The sequence below is a fragment of the Melitaea cinxia genome, chromosome 10 (genome assembly GCF_905220565.1).
Source record: "Melitaea cinxia chromosome 10, ilMelCinx1.1, whole genome shotgun sequence".
In the NCBI taxonomy this organism is placed as follows: Eukaryota; Metazoa; Arthropoda; class Insecta; order Lepidoptera; family Nymphalidae; genus Melitaea; species Melitaea cinxia.
The window spans coordinates 7,359,403-7,379,330 of record NC_059403.1 but is presented as its reverse complement, the minus strand read 5'-3'; the positions used below and the strand labels follow the sequence as shown (position 1 = coordinate 7,379,330).

At 33.1% G+C, this 19,928-nt stretch overlaps 1 protein-coding gene across 1 annotated transcript in view; it reads left to right on the top strand.

The window, feature by feature from the left end:
• LOC123657277 overlaps positions 1 to 17,990 on the top strand; it is a 68,478-nt gene extending 50,488 nt beyond the window's left edge. Inside the window, exons 2-5 of the mRNA XM_045592853.1 lie at positions 11,553 to 13,211; positions 13,886 to 14,119; positions 16,688 to 16,970; positions 17,375 to 17,990. Of these exons, the coding sequence (XP_045448809.1) occupies positions 11,655 to 13,211; positions 13,886 to 14,119; positions 16,688 to 16,970; positions 17,375 to 17,577 (2,277 nt within the window). The 5' untranslated portion in view covers positions 11,553 to 11,654 and the 3' untranslated portion in view covers positions 17,578 to 17,990. The remainder of the gene's footprint in view (positions 1 to 11,552; positions 13,212 to 13,885; positions 14,120 to 16,687; positions 16,971 to 17,374) is intronic.
• Positions 17,991 to 19,928: the final 1,938 nt, after the last annotated feature.

Genomic DNA, 19,928 nt, shown 5'->3' with positions numbered 1-19,928 from the left:
AAGACCCCGAATCACATGGATCGCTGTAGTAAATAAGAACCTCAAACAAGCCCAAGTCACCAAAGAGAAGACCCAGGACCGTGCTGTCTGGAGGCACATGATACGGAGGGCCGACCCCAAATGAAATGGGAAAGAGCCAGGCAAAGAAGAAGAAGAACCCTCGGAATTGATTCAAAGTTTATGTTTTCATTTTGCACTATTTAAACATTACTTTAACTTGAAATTGTCTTTGCTGGCCCCTTTTGCATGCCACTGTATATCGTAAATAAGTAAAAAAAAAAAACAATATCTCAAAACCAAAACGTTTCCGAGGTCTTCTGACCGGCACGCCTCGGAAGGACTCCGGGAACTTTTGTAGAACTTAAACTGAGGAACTTGAACTTTTCCTCAAGGAATTATTGCCAGTTTCATATTTTTTATTCTAATTACTTTTGTCTATTACTACATTTATTTTACACTAGCTGCTGCCCGCGACGTCGTCTGCGTGAACGCTATACAGCATCAAAAATACCTACTATTATACCTTTTAAAATAACATTCATTTACCCGTTTCTTCTTTACATTACATATCTACAGAAAAATCTCATAGATGGCGCAGCTTTAAAATTGTCTTGTCTACTTATATTCATTTAATTATGTTTATCGGCTTAGTTACTGATATTGCGTGATTTTTATAGTGTGAAGCTAGCTTATCTAGTATGGTTATTAACAAAATAACAACAACATTCAAATATGCGTCGTTAGATTACACGTTGTTACAGAATGCGTTGAGGAAATAAAGGTTCACTGCTCGTTCCCGGTAGGTGATAGCATGATAATATGTAGCCTATATGTTGACCCGACTTCTTAATAATATTCGTGCGAAATTTGAAGTAAATCCATGCGGTACTTTTTGAGTTTATCCCGGATATACATACAGACAAACAGACAAAAATTCTAAAAACTATATTTTTGGCTTCGGTATCGATTGTAGATCACATTCCAAGTATTCTTTTAAAAAAATATTCAATGTACAGTTTTGACTTTCCTACTATTTTATTATTTATTTAACATTTACATTTTACATTTTAAATTTTATTATGCCAAAATCAAAAATTTTACGCCATTTTGTTTATTTAAAATTGTTAAGTATGTTTTTTCTATTAATTTGTAAATTCCATACATATATTTAGATTTTCTATTAATATCCGATGCATATCATTCTAGCACACTTTTAGCAGCCTAATTACCGTAGTCTCCAACTTCATTGATTAGTTTATTTTAATAACGGAGTCGTTATCTCGGTTGGTGACATTTATCTTAAGAATATGTGCCAGTTACGGAACCCCGTCATGTAACTTTGTTATATGTTTATTTAGAGATACTTGTACAAACGATTAATCATCTAGAATTAAAAACATTATGAGTTTTGCTATTGCCAGAATGTTCTTTGCGATAGTACTTTGGTATTAATTAGGTTTTTAATAATAAAAGGTATGTGATAAGTCAACTTCAATCTTAAAGTAATTTGTGTGTATTTTGATGAAATTAATGATAAAATAAACGTATCAAAGTCAACGTTCCAAGGATGAATGATTTTTCTATAAGGGAGTCAGGAAAAATACACAAGTCATCAGTCTTAAATTATTTATACTAAAGTTAGACCGCACAGGAAATAATTGCTACTAATAAATTTATACATTATATATATACATTTAAACTGGAATACTACAATATTTTTATCATGTTTATAAAAATTGCAACACTACTTTACAACCTAATCATAAATTTGTACTTTTAATTAAAACATAAATAAAAAAATAATAATTTCTCGTGGCTCCTGTTACTTTTTGATACTTTCATTCATTCTGATAATGATTGATGATCAGATGTTTCCGCCAATAAAACTTATACACGAAGGTGATTGATCGGTAGTTCTTAATATATGTAACGATAGATAGATACAAAAAAATATTGAATTTTTTTATACACGTATAAATGTGTATGTACTCGTACTTAAATCATAGATAAATAACACTACTCTCAGGTAGTGTTCTGTTCCTGTGGTGAGTAAGATGACCAGAGCTCTTGGGGAGCGTCGTGGGGTTGGTAACGCGTTTGCGATGCTTCTGGTGTTACAGGCTAGCTACGGTATATATATCTTATAAGCTACGGTAATCGCTTATCATCAGGTGAGTTATACGCTTGTTTGTCGACCTAGTCATATAAAAAATCACTTTCAATTGTTACTAATAACAATAATCGACGAACGTGAACAATTAAAAATAATTTGCCATTTTTATGTCAAGGAAAGAATGGGGCCATTATTCATTATTATCTCAATACTTACTCCTTATTCGCGTCAAAGGCATTTGTCGCTTCTGTCATCTTAAAGTTCGCCATTCAGTCGCAAGTTTGTAATTTAGTATCGTATTGACCGAGGCGACACAATAGATAATCTTTTATCTGACTATTAAATAATGAGTCTGGAGCGCGCGCGCCGCCGTCGGTCATTTTTCTCAGTGTTGTCAGAACCGCGTTCTTTACAATATCGCCTGTCACACTTATTACATTAGTACTACATTTTATTCGTTCATTATTACGTTTACTTTAACGCGCCTCGTTCGTGTCTATAATATTTAGAATATTCTCGTTTATGTCATTTACATTAATTTTGTGAATAGAAAGTGTCGAAGTGACTAAAATATTTGAATAATGATCACATTGTCTATAGTGACGGCATTAAGGTGTTTCTATTTGTAGTGACTATTGGATTGCGGTGGTATTCAATGAAGATAGTATATTTTGGCAAGCAGGCGGTCATCAGTGATCGTGCCAACATGACGGTTCAATTAAAGGTTATTTTGTTTTTGTTTACATATTATATTAGTTAACAAGTTATTAGATATTAAAGTTACGCCAAGTATTATAGATTTTTTGATTGATAAAAAGCTAATAAACGTGGTCCGAAAATTTTATGTAATGTTTCATGTAACGCTTATTCGTTCGTATTTAGACAATTTTGTTAGACTGTTTATTTTGACATTTTGTAAACGGTTCGAAGTTATTAAGTTTGGTGTTGTACACATACTACAATTTTTTCATCAACTCAATCAATCAATCAGTCATTACTAATTATTAAAAAAATTCTTATTATATTAAACTTATTGTGGTTTCTTCCCATTGTTGTCGCTCAACACGGCCTCATACAAATATTTGTTCTATAGTTATAATTATTCTAATTGCTAACAAACACTATTAGTTCTAATGTTCTTAAAATAAATAAATTTCTTTATTATTACTTTAAGTTTAATGATTTCGATTGCATTATAAATGAATTATTAGTATTGTTATTATAATTAATAAGTCTTTTCATTGATAAAATTGTATTATTATCTCGGTTTAATTATGGTTAAGGAATTTATTTTGAAATGAGGGTAATTTGAAACATTTTTTCGGGTAATTTAAACATCATTAGGAATAATGATATGAATTGGATGAACTTCGACATTTTGTACGCAAAAAGCAAGAAGCTAGTGCACGTGGTGGTCAAGAAATGTATTTTTTATATTCGAATTTTAGAACTTTGTTTTAACACAATGATAAAGTGTCAATGTCTTGAAGATAATTTTCGTCGCTATCGCGTCCTCGTGAGTTACTTTATATAACGATTCTCTTTATATGTATGTTTATGACTCAAGTATTTAGTTTTGTTTATTAATGCGTTGTTCTTGTTTTTTACTATTCACAAACGCATTAGATGCGTTATTTCAAGCACACATACGTTTGTAGAATCAGTTGAATATGTTATACTTTTTGTCCTACTTCTGATATCGTAGTATCGTTAATTATATAAATTTAATCATGTTATATTCTAAAATTACTATCGAAATGATGTTTTAAATAAATTTTGTTATCAATTTTTATTTTTATCTCATGTAGTATTAAAGTTGTTGTAAGTTGAACTTTTATCTTTAATTTATCAAAAATATTAATTAAACACAAGAATTTATATCAGTATAATATAAATTCTTGTGTTTCATTGAATTATTATTAAGTTTACAGATAAAAAAGTGCCATAACATTATGTACATAATTGTTTATTTATTTATTTCATGTATAAAAAAACTTAAAACTAACAGAAAAGCCTTCATGCATCTTATTTCATGGTTAAGGGAAGCAGTAGGTCCTCACCTATACGTTTTTTTTTTTTGATTCGTGATGCCAACTATTTTTTATACCGCTACCGTAGAAAACCAAAGTGCGATCCACACACTTCGGCTTATCGTAGTCCAATGCTGGACATAGGCCTTTCCAAGTTCGCGCCTAACATCCCGGTTTTCCGCAATCCTCATCCAACACCGCCTGCAATCTTACGTAGATCGTCGGTCCAGCGGGCGGCGGAAGGCGTCCCACACTGCGTTTGCTAGCACGCGGTCTCCATTTTAGGACATGACTGCTCCAGCGGTGATCGGTCGGAGCTGAGGGCCGAAAATTTTAACGCGTACTTACGTATATTGCCCATAATCACCTCACCAGGCAGGCGCGTTGGTGACCGCAGGGTTAGCTTTGTCGCGCCGAAGACCCTGCTACTCGTTTTCGGCCCGTGTATTTGAACGTTAGTAGGTAGTTGGATTGGTATCCCAATAAACTAGTAGGTATAGATATATTAGCTATTAAGTGCTTCTGAGTTATCTTTAAAAGACGCTAAACATAAATTGATTAAAGTAATTTTGGTTTCACGTAAATCTTAGAACAAACATTTTAGAACGACTAAAAGTGATCGTAAGTATTATTATTACCTTATTAATTATTTCACAATAATTTCAAGGTTCAAAATACAAAATGTTGCTCTATCTAATAAAATACCATAATGTTAGTATATTTAATGGCAATGTTTTACTAAAACAATTAGTTATTTAGATCAATGTTACCATTAAAGAAAATCTTCAAGATCTTAATAAAAAAAATGAGCCTACGTAACTCAATTGCGTCACCGTTTCGCAGTTATTGGCTTGATGCCAAAAGTATTCTAAAATCCTTGTCGGAACCTATACCTAATCGTCGGTGTATTAAAGTTTCATTTCCTTTAATATCAAAAAGTTACTTTCCTCGTTAAAGCTTAAGCTTTTGGTAATACGGTACATTTCGAGTCGTAAGGTTTTAAGGCTGACTCTTCGCCACCTCTTTTATGTTTTTACAGGAAATATCTTTTAGAAAATGTGCTGGTGTCAGTTAAGTTTAATAGCGTTTGGCACGGATGATATCTTCCTTGGCCGCCAGAAGGTTTTAAAATTTATGCGGTTACTTTAGTTCTTTGCGGATAAAAGTTGCTGCATGCGATTTATCTTATACAAATAATACATAATCTATATATTAGGTCCTTACATATGAAATTGGCGTTTTGTCGTACTTGCCACTTTGATCTCAAATATTTCCTCTTTGGTTAAAAATTCCAAATTCAAATTTATACATCTATTTACTCATGCATTTGCTTTTCGAAAACCGTAATTTATTTGTTTTTTCCTCTTTTTTTCATCTTTGCTGACGCAAAGTTTTAAATTTTGTAAACTGAGTGACCTCAGTCGAGTATTGGAAATGATATATACACTTTTATTTTTTATTATAGATTATAGAAGTAGCCTTTGACAACATAACCCTAATAATATAATTAACTTATAATTTAAATTAATTACGATCGAATCTCAACCACTGGGCGACCACTAGTTATTATTATTATGGTTGAAGAATGAAATAAATCCAATACTTACATATTCTATTCTGTTTTGTTCATCTGTAATAGTACCTGTAGAGGCAATGCGCTTTAGTGTCTGGGTCTTTCAATTTTGTTTCCATAAATAAAATTGAATTTTCTGTGACAACTATGCCAACGTAACTATAATAATAAATAATAACATTGATATTAGTTATCAACCATAACTCAGAAGGTGTTTTCCAAAAGTTATCACCTCATTTTAAATTTTTTAGCACAATTTTCCATTTCATTCTAACAGAGGATTGATTTAATTTATTTCAAAACAAATGTTATGTATAGTATTGTGAATTTCTAAGAAATAAACGGTTGGCCCTGTAAATATATAAATTAAAAAAAAAAACAAACTAATTAATTAATTGTAATTTCAAATAATGAGAATTGTAAAAAATAAACTTGAGCCTTCTGATTACTTTTAATATCCCTATTTTTTATGGTAAATATTTTTGACGAAAGAAACAATTTTTATTAAATAACTGTATCACGAAACAATAATCAAATAATTGAGAATATTTCCTACTCTATCCAATAAACAAGCTAACACGCCGTAACGAGGTGTTGTTACAGCATAAATGGATAATGGCAATTGAGACAACGTCCCCGACACGACACGCGCCTAACGCCGGCGTTACTCAAGATTGTGACCATATAGGTAGTTCAGAAAGTCCGGTTCATATTTATGCACGTACATTTGATATATATATATGTATATGTATATATATATATATACGATATTGTTATTTACTTTATTTATTCTTCTATCGCAATTCTCTTCTCTCTAATATTGTTTTTAATATTTAGAAACTTTACTTTTGGTATGTTTCTGTGATTAGGTCTTCCATACTGTTCTTCCAAATTAATATGTTTTTCACAAAATGGGTATATTTAGTTGGCAATATACAGCATCAATATTTTACTTTTGACATTATTGTAGGTTCAAATAATTGGTGAATTTAATGGATGGGTATTCGTCGTAATTTAGCCGTGGTCTGATATGACGGATGGCTCATTACGTCCGTTTGTACGAGGATGACCAATTTATTGTCAAGTTGAATTGTTCGTTATTTATCTAGTCTTTGTTCACCTTGTCTTCATTTTTAGCACCAAACAATAACATATATATAAACCGTCCGATGCAATACAATGTTGCTTTCATTTTATATACTTATACTCTATAGGTCGCACACTTGCCCATACTTTGCTATTTGCTAGTATAATTTTTTTTTTATTATGTTATCAAATAAATGGAAACGGTACTTTTTTATATCATATTAAAATTAATGACGATGACTTGAAAAATGTGTTCATTAGAGATTAGTTTTCACTAAAAAGAAATAGCTATCGTTGTTATTTTTAGAGAAATCCCTCGAATAAATGTATTTGTCACATAATAATAATATATAACTAAATTTTAAAATATGGTGTTTGTCGTAGTGTACTCGTATGTCGAGCCAGGCGCCGCCGTTATGTCGGGGATTGACAGACCCCAACCGATTAAGCGTAAAACTGGGCTGATATTGTTATTTATTTTCATATTTCTTTTTTACTTTTAAGAGTTATTTATTTCGTATTTAATATGTCGTGGGATAGTCCTAATTCCTAATTTAAATTTTATTTCTTGTTCTTTTTTTATGCGATCAGACAATTATCACGGTTTATCTAAAATTGAAACCGAGATTTTCTAAGAACTTTTGAAACTGCAGGTTTCTGAAGACGAAGTTGTATTAAATAATGCCAGTATTTCTTTTGCTACAAAACCTGTACTAATAGGCTATTAAGTTTTGTTTTCGTATCAATCAGACTTGCGAATGTTGATTTCTTCTATCTATTCTTATTAAGATTAATTCTTCTATTATTATTAAGAGTTGAATCTTTGAACAAATAAATGGGTTCATCCACCTATTTTTTAACATCTACTACGAAATAATTATCTTGACAGGAAAATCTTGTGTAAAGAAATTAATTCGACTCGTCAGCTCAAAATGTTTATAGCATAGATACATACAGAAAGATAACACATACAATACCCATCGAACTCTTAACACTCTTCTTTTATGTCGTATATTAAAAAGATTGAATAAGAAGTTCCGTTCAAATAAGTATAGGTATAAATATTGAAATAAGGTAAATAAGAAAGGATTTGTTATTGTACATTTTATCTTCATAAGATCCAACTCGCGTAAATTTGGCAGCCATTATGTCTGCGGTAATTAAATATTGTAGACAAACATGATAAATCATTGATAGTAAACTTGAAAATTGGACGTGTGCCACAGACATGACGTCATTACTCTCTTCATAGTCTCACATACATATGTGTATTTTTGTCGTAAATCCAGAAATTATTTATTCTATCCAAATTTTTGGCAAATACTCGTTTCGAATTATGCTAATTGCGTCATTTTAAATTCAGCTTTTAATGTTGCCAAGTTGTATCTATATTTAATTTTAAATACCAGTTCCTTATTTCTTTTTTGCCCCCTTTTTAAAATAATATTAGGTAACGAATTTTTAAATTTCCAGTTTACTAAGAGTTTTTTCTATTTGAATGGTTCTCTGGTGCAATTGGATATGAGCCTAGTTTCGTCTTCAGAGTTGTTCAATTGCCACTTCGATTCTGAATGTTTAATATATTCGTATTAGAATTATTTACAGACAGGCTTCGGTGTCGGCATGTTTTTGAATGTTAAGCCTAAGAAGAACTGTCGTAATATTTAGCGAATCCAACACGTAGGTACATTAAGTACACAAAAATGTATACAATCGGCTGTTACCTAAAACGACTCAACGTTTAATATTATAATCTACTAATGGTTTCGAAAGATGTGCTAGTTAAAGTAGTGACACTCCCCGTAACAAATCCGTGTTCGGCGATTGCACCTATAATTAGCGATCTGTACTTAAAATTATTTGTATATATTTTTCTATACTAATATTATAAAGAGGTAAAGTTTCTAACTTTGTATGTTTTTATGGGCGTAATCTTCGCTTGATCCGATTATGGAAATTCTTTCACCAACAGAAAGCTACAATATTCGGGAGTGATATAGGTTATATTTTATATTTATTGAACAAAAAATTCAGTTAAAAATAATATTATATGTAAATCAAGTCGGGGAAATGCGAGCGAGATGATAACTTTAGTACCTATATATTTGCATCACAAAAATAATAGGTAATTAACGTCCAACGAAGTGGGCACGGGTCGGCTAGTATATGATAATTACGTGTTAGTAGTTTGTTTTATTTTAATATGTGTTATCTCTTTGTAATTGAACATGGTAATGCAGTCATAAAATTTATGATTTTTTGTTATCTTATTGGTTCTTTTACAACTATTTAAACGAACAAATACATAGATTTCGGATAAATGAAATTGGAAAGCGATAGAGAAGGCCTTGATTTTCACCATGTATGGCAAAATTGTAGAGTAATAAAATATTTATTGGTGGTTGACTGAATTATATTTCTACATGAATGGAGTGTTTATTGCGTCATAGTTGTTATTACACCGTGATAACGATTGTTTATTCTTTTTAGGGAAATTATTACAGACAGACAGACAGATTTCTTTCACAAAATCTTAATCCAATGCGTATGCTGCATTTTTTTTTATCAAAGAAAGCCCCGTAATGTTGGTTTAGTCGAGCAAGAATGACTCACGCGCCATAAACACGTTTGTCATATTAAAATAACCGCTTTTTACTAAATTCATATGTATGTTTACACGGTACATATACCAAAATGACATTTTTTAAAAATTTATCTGTCTGTTTATCTGTTTGTTCCGGTTAATCTTTGAAACGACTGGACCGGTTTTGACGGTACTCACTGGCAGATAGCCGATGTAAAAGGAGTAACTTGGCTACTTTAATTTGAATTTTTTTTATAACTGCGAACTGAACAAAAGCTATTTTGTTGAAATCCACGCGGATCAAATCGCGGGCACAGCTAGTATCTTAATAAAGTGAATGTGATTGTTGCACCAATATACAACATAATCCTACTAATATTAAAAAACGCGAAAGTTTGTATGTATGGATGTATGGATGTTTGTTCCTCTTTCACGCAGTTCCTTATGACGCAGAACCAATTTTGAGGAATTTTGGTATAAAGATAGATATTGAAAATATAATAAGCTACTCGAAGTACTTACTAATCCTGCGCAGACGAAGTCGCGGGTACCATCTAGTCATTATGTATGTTGATCTATATATTTAACTAGTAGTATCTGTTCGGCTAGTATCTATCTATGTTAGACCCGCGATTGAATAATATTTTAATTTTTTTTTCATTCGAGGATAACTCCAAAAAAAATTGTTAAAATAATGCAGTGTTAGGAAGTATTGTAATGTACAGGAAATGCTTAAAATAACTTATCTATTTTAATTAATACTGATGAATACTGTATCCGTCTAAATAGCTTTCGAATTTGTACGTGACGATTTTTTACAAATTATAATATGCTATTACGATATTATTATATAAATTATAGTAAATAAACAAAATGATTTATTAATTCATTTGAAAAATAATGTATTATGTAGTATATTTATACTTTGTTCTACTTTCGTAGTATCATCTACTTAGTTCCCGCTTTAGCAAGCATGCGTCAGAAATAAATATAACTAAAAGTATATATTGCTTTTAGCTTAGTAGCTTTTAAAGAAACTGTCAGGTAATACGTTCTTAAGAATTCATTTCCATTGTTTACGTCCATTTTACTGTACATTATTAAAGCTTTAGTCTCTTTGATATAATACTTATAATGTATTGTCCATAGCAGTTTTATTATTTGTAACTAGGTTTATCTAACGCTACGCTAGTAGGTATTATACTTCAACTTTGTCAGATTGCTTGACATTGATAATAACTTAAGAAGTAGAAGAGAAAAAGTATTAGATAATAATTGAAATAAAGAATTATGTTTGGGGGTGATAGTGTAATTCGTATAAATACAATATCACAGATTGATAGTACCCTAGGTGTAGATGATAGCGTGACAGTTCTTATCTTTTAAATTACAAATACTCCGTATCTACGAGTATATAAGTGACTTAAAATTAGCGAAAGATTGGATGCGACGCGACGTCTACCTTTGTCTGCCAATCGCCGCGTCCGATGTAGTTCATCACACATCCTTTGACCTCTTTTGTAGTTAAGCAGCTGTAAGCCTTTGAACTATAAGGAAACTTCTGTCTTGATAAAATAATATAGTAAAAGATTTACCATATTCGGAATCCCGTGTCCGACAAATTTATACTCTTTTCAAATTTTTGGGTTTCCTGGGTGAAGAAGTTACGGTGGCTCTAAAGATAAAAAAGATAAGGCGTCATCTAATCTTACTGCTATTACGTACAAGACTTCTCTCTTGAAAAGTCTCTTGAGAACAAAAAAGTTGTTAATATTATTGCTTTGAAATCACACGCTTGCAACGTATAAAGAATAGATGATGATTAATACATAATACAATAAAGACTATAGTAATCGTTATCGTATTCTATTTTGTCCACCGCAATCTGTTATCGAGTAGAGTAGTAGCCAGGTGTAGTATTTCTGTATCGGTTTCAGATTTAATTTACCTACTCGAGGAAATGTTTTGTAATAACTTAAGTTACTTATTAAAATATCTACGTAAATACTGCTGAAATAGTTTTTAGCAGATTGATTTCTTAACGACTAGATAGATATCTTTATAATGGGTTAGTTCGATTGTAGTAAAGTGGTGCTCTCTAATTAGTATAAGGCATTCTGATTTTGTTATTCGTGTGATAAATAAATGTTCGTTATTTGTTTCCAGCATGAGGGCACGACGGCGGTGCGGTATACGCATGGAAGCCTGGCGGACTGGTGACCCCGCGCTGCATTCATTGCGCGCGCAGTTTCGCCGAGCGTTGTCGGCATGGACCGCGCGTGCCTCTCGCCGCCGTCGGATCGCGCGAACCATCGGTCGCTCCAAGGAGGACCCCGCGGAACCCTTGACTCCTCTCCCGCGGAGACCCTAAACGACCCAGAGACTCCGCGGCCTGCGCCGCGCGCGCTCCCCTCTATCCCCGAGAGCGAGCCCTTGCTCCGCGACCCGCTCAGTGTCAGTGATGTGCCGCGTAAACCCGCTCGCCCGCTACACGTGCAGTTCGACGCGCAGTCGCCGCCCGCGCCGGTCTCCGTCACCGGCTCCAGTTCCAGCTCTAGCTCCGATGATGAAGATGTATCGATCACTGAAGCACGGCCCCCCGACGGTGGCTGGGGTTGGGTCGTCGTTTTTGCCTCGTTCTTGGTCAACCTCATCGCAGATGGCATCACGTTCAGTTTTGGCGTTTTCTTCCCGCATTTTCTGGAGTACTTTGGCGAGGGAAAGGGCAAAACCGCCTGGATCGCCGGAATATTTATGGCGATGCCGTTGCTGTCTGGACCTATTGCCAGTTTCCTGACAGACAGATATGGTTGCAGACGCATGACTATATTAGGTTCCATTCTGGCGGCTCTAGGATTCATCATATCTGCCTTCGTAGATAACATGGAAACACTATTTCTTACATTCGGTATTATGGCCGGATTCGGATTGAGTTTGTGTTACGTGGCGGCAGTTGTTATCGTCGCTTACTATTTCGAGAAGAAACGATCCCTTGCCACCGGAATTTCTGTCTGTGGAAGTGGAATAGGGACGTTTATATTTGCGCCGTTAACGTATATTTTACTAGATGAGTATGGGTGGCGTGGAACAACATTAATTCTCGCTGGATTATTCTTAAACATGGCTGTATGTGGTCTGCTATTCCGAGATTTGCCATGGACGGCCACTATGAATGAGGAGAGGGCAAAAGAAAGAAAAAGAAGAAGAGAAAGGAAACGAAATAAACGTTTTGGCTCATCGGTTGACAGTATTTCAGACACCAAAAGTAGTGCAGCCGGTTCAACTAAAGTAACTGATACAGTAGACATTGAAGCTGTTACTTCATCAGTAGTACCTCAATTTAGTTCTTTAGTAGATTTGCCTACGTTCATGACGGGAGGCGAAGGCGTGTCTTTAGAAGTATTCGAATTAATGTCCAACAGAGGAAGAGCTTATGCTCTCTTAGCACAAAATTATCCAGGAGTAATGTTACCTTCAAGAAGTTTTAGTGACAGTGGACGGTTACATGAGCTATCGCCGCCTAAAGCATTAATGTCACCAGGAACTGTTTCTCCCGGGACTATGTCACCTACATCTGTACCAAGTGCTCCGGAATCGAACAGCGCAAGAACGCCTATTAATGAAAAGGCAGCTATGTCTCTTTGGTTAAAGCGACAAGCATCGGGATCGACGAAAAAACCGCCAGCTTTCTTAAAAGATCTTAGGATACATAGACATTCTTTAACTTACAGAGGTGCTATGCTTAACATCAACCGATATAGGCTTCGTGCGTCATCGTGCCCAAATATTTTTAGGAATTCCATGACAACCATTGCTAAAGAGAAGGTGAGAATAATATTTTTTTTCTTTGTTAATAAACGTTTAATAAAACATTTAATAATTGTGTTTGCTCGCTAACGGAAAAACCGACTTCAATTGCATCGACAAGTAATACAACGTAAGTAGACGAAAAAATTAACAAACAGACTAGTCGTCACTACGATTTTAGCGAGTTTCCCTTGATTTCTCTGGGATTCCATCATCAGATCCTGGTTTCCTTATTATCGTACCACACTTGGGATATCTCCTTTCCAACAAAAAAACGAAATTATCAAAATCGTATGATTTATTTTTGTGTTACCCACACATTAGGAGATTCTAAACAATTTTTAATATCATATCAAAAATCTACCGTTCCAGCGGGGATCGAACCTGCATCTCCGACTTACCCTGTCGGTGCTTTAGCCAATTAAGCTATGGAATGATGTAACCGCTAGATCGAAATTTTTGATATGATGATTTTATATTCGGTCAAAGCGATCGGTTCAGAAATGACGAAGTTATCCCCGAACATACATTAAAAAAATGTATATATCACATATACACGATCGAATTGAGTAACCTCCTCTTTTTTGAAGTCGGTCAAAAATATCAGCTAGATTTAGACTTTTCTGCTGGTTTGAATTATACATAAATATATTAGCATTAAAGAAGAATTTAAATATTTGTACTTATTTCAGGTGCAATGGTACGCAGGACTTTGGGACTTTTGGGATCTGGTTGTAGATGTACTAGATTTCTCACATTTTCGCAATCCTGCCTTCCTCGTGTTCGCTCTGTCTAATTTCCTACTTTATATGTGGTACGATGTACCCTACGTCTATATCGCAGACAATGGACTCAATATGGGCTTCAATGAGTCTCAGGCTTCAATGTTGATATCTATCATTGGTATTGTCAATATGTTTGGAGAGGTGAGTAAATAATCATATTTTAATAATTACTCAAAACTTTATAAATGTGATGTTTATCTTGTGAAAAATCTCTTTTTCTCGACGATATTGGCATTTTAATGTTATTTTTTATGGTTATACGTACAACTATTTATACCTTACTATTTTTCCTTGGTTTGACTTTAAAAAAAATTAAAGTTGTTTGAAGTCAAAAACTTTTTGCTATATAATAATTGCAATAAAGAAAATATCAACGTTGTTAAGAACTCACTTTGTTGGAATATAGTTTTTTTGTATGTTTCGACAAAGTTTATAAGCCCTCTTTAATATAAAACCTTCACATTTTGTGATTTAGGCACTTTCGTAAGGTCGTTCAGGTAGGTATCAAAAATTCGCGTATAAGTAATTAGCATCATTAATTTATGTAGAGACTCAACAACTGGCTCTTATAAGCTTAAAGAACTTCAGAGACAAGCTTAAGTACTTTAGAAATAACCCTAAAGTAGTTTATTGCATTATGTGCACAATATGTACAGCTGGATTAATTTTAATACTTTTATATTTTAATATTTTAGCTTTGTCCCGCGGTTTCACCCGCGTTATTTGAGGAAAAATCATGTTAAAATGTATACAGCCTTCCTTAGTAAATGGACTTATTCAACACTAAAAAAAATCTTTTCAATTCAAACTAGTAGATCCTGAGATAAGCGCGTTCAAACAAATGAACAAACTCTTCAGTTTTATATATTATTAATATTGTAGATGTAGGTATTGTTTCAAAATGTTTTAGTATATTTTTTTTTAAATTTGTACTGCATTTTGATGAGTTTGTACGTTCTCTTTAAATACTAATCTTGTCTTAGAATTGGAAGATATATTAAGCCATACAAAACTGTTGAATTACTGTCACAAAAACCCCTATATTGTTGATTGGATTACATTATGCGTTATCTGCCAGTAACTATTGTTGTGCTGATAAGCGAAAATAAAATTTTTATTTGCCAAATGAAAGTAGGAACCGATTGCGATAATTACGATACGATAATTGTCATAAAAAATTAATCATTTTAAATGCTTTTAGATTTTAAGATAAAAGAATATGCCGAATTTATAATAAAATGTAAACACCATTTATATATGCTATTTACGTACATCAACTTTTTTAATTTGTGCATTATTTTCTTTGTCCAAATGTATCGTATCTATTTAGATGAAAAATATACACCTATATCATACTTTTATACCATTTCCTCTGCCCAAAGGTTGCCTGGAAGAGGCCGCCTTTTGTACTTATCTCTTGTTTTTTTGTTATATTGCACCTTATTGGTGTACATTAACAGTTATTATTGTTATTATTATCATTTGTTGCTTCAGCCTGTAGTATCCCACTGCTGGGTATAGGCCTCTTTCCCCATGTAGGAGAAGGATCAGAACTCTATCCACCACGCTGCTCCAATGCGGGTTGGCGGATCGCTATCAGTACATGATAACAACCTGGACCGACGGCTTAAAATGCTCTCCGAGGCACGGTGGGGATACCCACAAAGACTACGCAAACACCCAGACCACGGCAGACATTAGTATGGCCAGTAAAAATGTTAGTCAAGTGCGGAGATCGAACCCGCAACCGCCAGCGCAATAGCCCCAAACCAGTGCTGTGTCTGTTGCGCCAACGCGTTGTCATTATTCATATTATCGTTTGTATTCTGGATGAAAATAAGTTTTACGGTAAATAACCGTTTAAGTATGCGATACTTCGTACGAACAATGTTATCGTCGATACGACTATCTAGCTAGCTTGACCCACTTTAATCTAATTGTAAGACTCATGATTACAGCACTACAATGATGTTTATGTAGTACCTACACGCGCGACACTAGTCTCGTTAGATCGTAACATTTCTTTAATCTCTGATATGAAATTATAGAATAAATAAACAATATACTTAAGGGTATAAATAGAATGCAGTGACTTATGACCCTCAATTAAAATAAAGATAAACGTTAAGTTTTAGACGTTAGCTTTAGATAAAATTGTTAGTTTGTTAGTTGATACGAAAATAATTGTTTTTACGTAAATATAACTGTGTTTATTATAATAAATTGCTGTTTATATGAATAATCTCTACACTCTACTATCTATTTCTCGGAAAGACATAATATCTTAATTTTTATTTATATTGCTTGCGCACAAGATTTACACACCCAAAACTTGGCCAAAATATCTAGCATGCACTTTTTACATCATTGAACCCAAATAGCTTTACAATTTATACCGTAACATCCGATTGTATAGGCTTCTTATTCTATGTAGGATTATGTAGGATAGGAGCTTAATTCACCACGTAGTCCACTGCGAATTGGGGGCTATATTCCCTGATATGAGTAAAGCTATTTGGTGTATACGATAACAACCGGGACTGTCTGCTTAAGTGCTATCCGAGGCATGATGGGGAGACACACAAGGACAGAGATCCAACCTCAAAATACTTGATCCTGAGCAAAATTGAACCCGCAAACCGCCAGTGTTTGTGCCCGTGGCGAGTGTTTATTGCCAAATTGCTTAGTATTATGTTGTTTTTTTTCCAGATTCTTCTAGGCTGGGTAGGTGATTGGCAGTGCGTGAACCCTAGCCTAGTATACGCGGGCTGTATGATAATGTGCGGTGTAGTAACGCTGGTGATGCCGCTCCTCACAAGTTACTCTGGACTCGCGGCTGCGGCTGGATCATTCGGTGGTTTCATAGCAGCCAATTATTCGCTAACAAGCATTATTTTAGTTGAACAGATAACGTTAGAAAAGTTCACAAATGCGTATGGGTTGTTGCTTCTTATGCAGGGATTGGCGAATCTCATTGGACCACCATTGGCCGGTAAGAATGGTTTATTATACCTACGTTAATAAATAATAAAACTTATATACCTACGTTATAAGGTTTAAATTGGAATGTTCATTTGTTCCAAGAGATATTTTAGTTTATTTTTTGTCTTGATTTTGTTTACGGTACTTGAAATTATAATATGTCATTGCGTAAAATTTGTATTATATGTTGACGGTATAAATTTTTGAGTTTTCCTTTTTTATAATGTCCCATTGCTGTTTAAAGGCCGTTTGTTCTCATAGACATAAGGCTTAATATTGCTGTTACATCTTTGTGCTGATGCTATATCTTTCATCAACTCAGCAATACCAACTTATAATACTTAATATGTTAAGTTTCTCTGTATACGTAAGTGGTTAAATAATATTATATTAGTATTTTTTGTATGGTTCCAGGATGGGTCTACGACATGACGGATTCTTACGATCTGTCCTTCTACTTGTCTGGTGTTTTCATCGGCATATCCGGCATAATACTATTTATATTACCCATTTGCAGTGGAATAAAGAAGTATAATACGCGCCGGAAGAGGAAACCAACAAATAATGAGCTGCAAGTGAACGGCGACGCGATACAGAATGGCAAAATCGTTTTGTAGGTTCTAGCAAAAAAATATCTATAAATTATTATTGGCAATGATGAATGAAATGACAATGGTTTTCTTATGTATTATTATTATTTTTATTGTCAACCGAACCGCTATTTTATTGTGGGATGCCATGTTTGTATATGTGGTCCTTTTTTTAAAAAACAATACTTGAAAGTATTTTAGCTTTTTGTCTTCGAATACTACTGTTTTGGTTCGGGGGGGCATTGTCATTTCATATTATAAACAAACGTTATTAGGAGAATATGTGATTGTGAATGATAAATTTCATAGCTAGATTTTAGGGTAGAATGTTTTACAGGTTGACTGTAGGGGATTTTTATAAAGATTTGAGTAAGGATATTTTCTTTAAAATATGTATGTATATGACTTAATAATATACGACGAAATGGTAAGGAACAAAATATGACGTCTTTTTAGTTCTATGTTATTTAAATTAGGTAAAAGTTTCACAAGCCCTTTAAATTTAATTCACATTTTATACAAACATGATATTTATTATATAAACCGTAATACATAAACTTATGCCATAATAAAATTAAAAAAATATATAACGTACATTTAAACGTTTTATCCTTAATACACGTAATTAATACAATAAAAATTTTCGAATTTCTCGCTAAAATCGATCACACCGTAAATTGAATTGTATTTTATGTAGTCGTCGCTTTATCAAATAAATTTGGTCGTAAGTTAATCCTAGTACGGTCTATGAGTATCTGTGTATGCGTAATGTGACAGTAATAACATACATAGAGATCATTGCTCTGATTGGCGCTTGAGGCTGTGTGCGTCTTAATTTGCATTTTCGGTGAGTCAGTGACGAGATGAGCGATACACATGTAAATTTATTTGCGTTAGTAGGTACTGTTTTAAAAAATAATGGTATTAAATTAAATTATAGATTTAGAAAAAAAGTACTTGAGTAAAAAGCATATTGACACACACATTCTGTTATTGTTTGTACATCAGCTAGACGCACACAGTATCACGTGCAAATAAATAAAAAAAAAATCACAAGTTTTGAGGGTAGATTAAAAAGTTTACGAAGAACATGAAAAGCTTGGTATAAAAACTAGTAACATTAATGACACATCGCTTGAGCTGCGTGAACTTTCTGATCCCCCATGCGTAATACAAGCAGAAATAACGCATACTCGACTCGTCGTCCTTAGACGGTTTTACGTAATAATTTTCACCAATTTCAACTCAATGTAAAACGTTTATTTAAATAACATTGAATAATCTTTTTTTTTTAAAAATTGTAAGTAGATTATAGATGTAATTCAAATTTTATTTCAAATAGTAAGAGGCTAGTGTTTTTTCTAGTTACATAAATATAGGCAAAGACTAGTTTGACGAGATAGCAATAAGACGAATGGTAAATGCTTAGGCTAACACTTATTACTAATTAGGTTTATGGGAGGAGCGCGGGTCTAGGAGAACAAACATATCTTGAAGTGATAAAGGACTACTAGTATCTTACCGCGTAAGATAACTTGAGTATTACTACAAAGTAATTAAAATTATATTCATAAAAATTACAATAGTAGTTTCAAAAACATATTTCACAAATTTTCGTGTAATTCTTCTTTAATATTTTTGTCAGTAATAAACCTAGATCCGTGCCCATAAGTAAGGTAACAGATAAAATCAATTCAGAGTATTTTAAATAATAAACAAGTGGACTTGAAATATATTATTATAGAAGTTTATAGGAATTTGTAGAAATTTGAAATGTCGAGTAGAAATGTAGGTGATCGAAAGTATTTGAAAAGTTTATAAAAATGTTTGAAATGTTAGAAGTAGGATTTGTTATGTCTTGTACTATTATTTGTGTGGCTTAAAACTTTGTTATAATAACATATTTATCTCTGCTTCGTTTTACTTTTATTATTTTAAATGTATATATTACAAATGTATTAACAAAAGCTGGTACGTACCATTACATATTGTTTTCCTATAGTTGGTGTGCGATATATTGCATATTAAATATTAAGAAATCAATCTATCTTTCGTACGTGTAGGTTTTACAAGTGTGACAGAGATGGTTAATATTTTGTTTTCACATAACGAAAGTAGTCTGGCCGTTATTCTGATGTTTTTTTTAGGTACATTTTCGTTTTTAAAGGCATTTAATTATAAAACTGCATTGGTTTGACATGCCAGTAATGTCTCAATCTGTGTCTAAGACGTAAATATTTTAATCTTAAAATAATTGTTTAAAACGATACACGTGCATGAAGCGTATAATTTACTCACGTTATACTTTAAAACAGTTTTCTATTTGAAAATAAATTTAAAAGATTAAAATAAATAATTCGATCGTATTCGAGTTACAG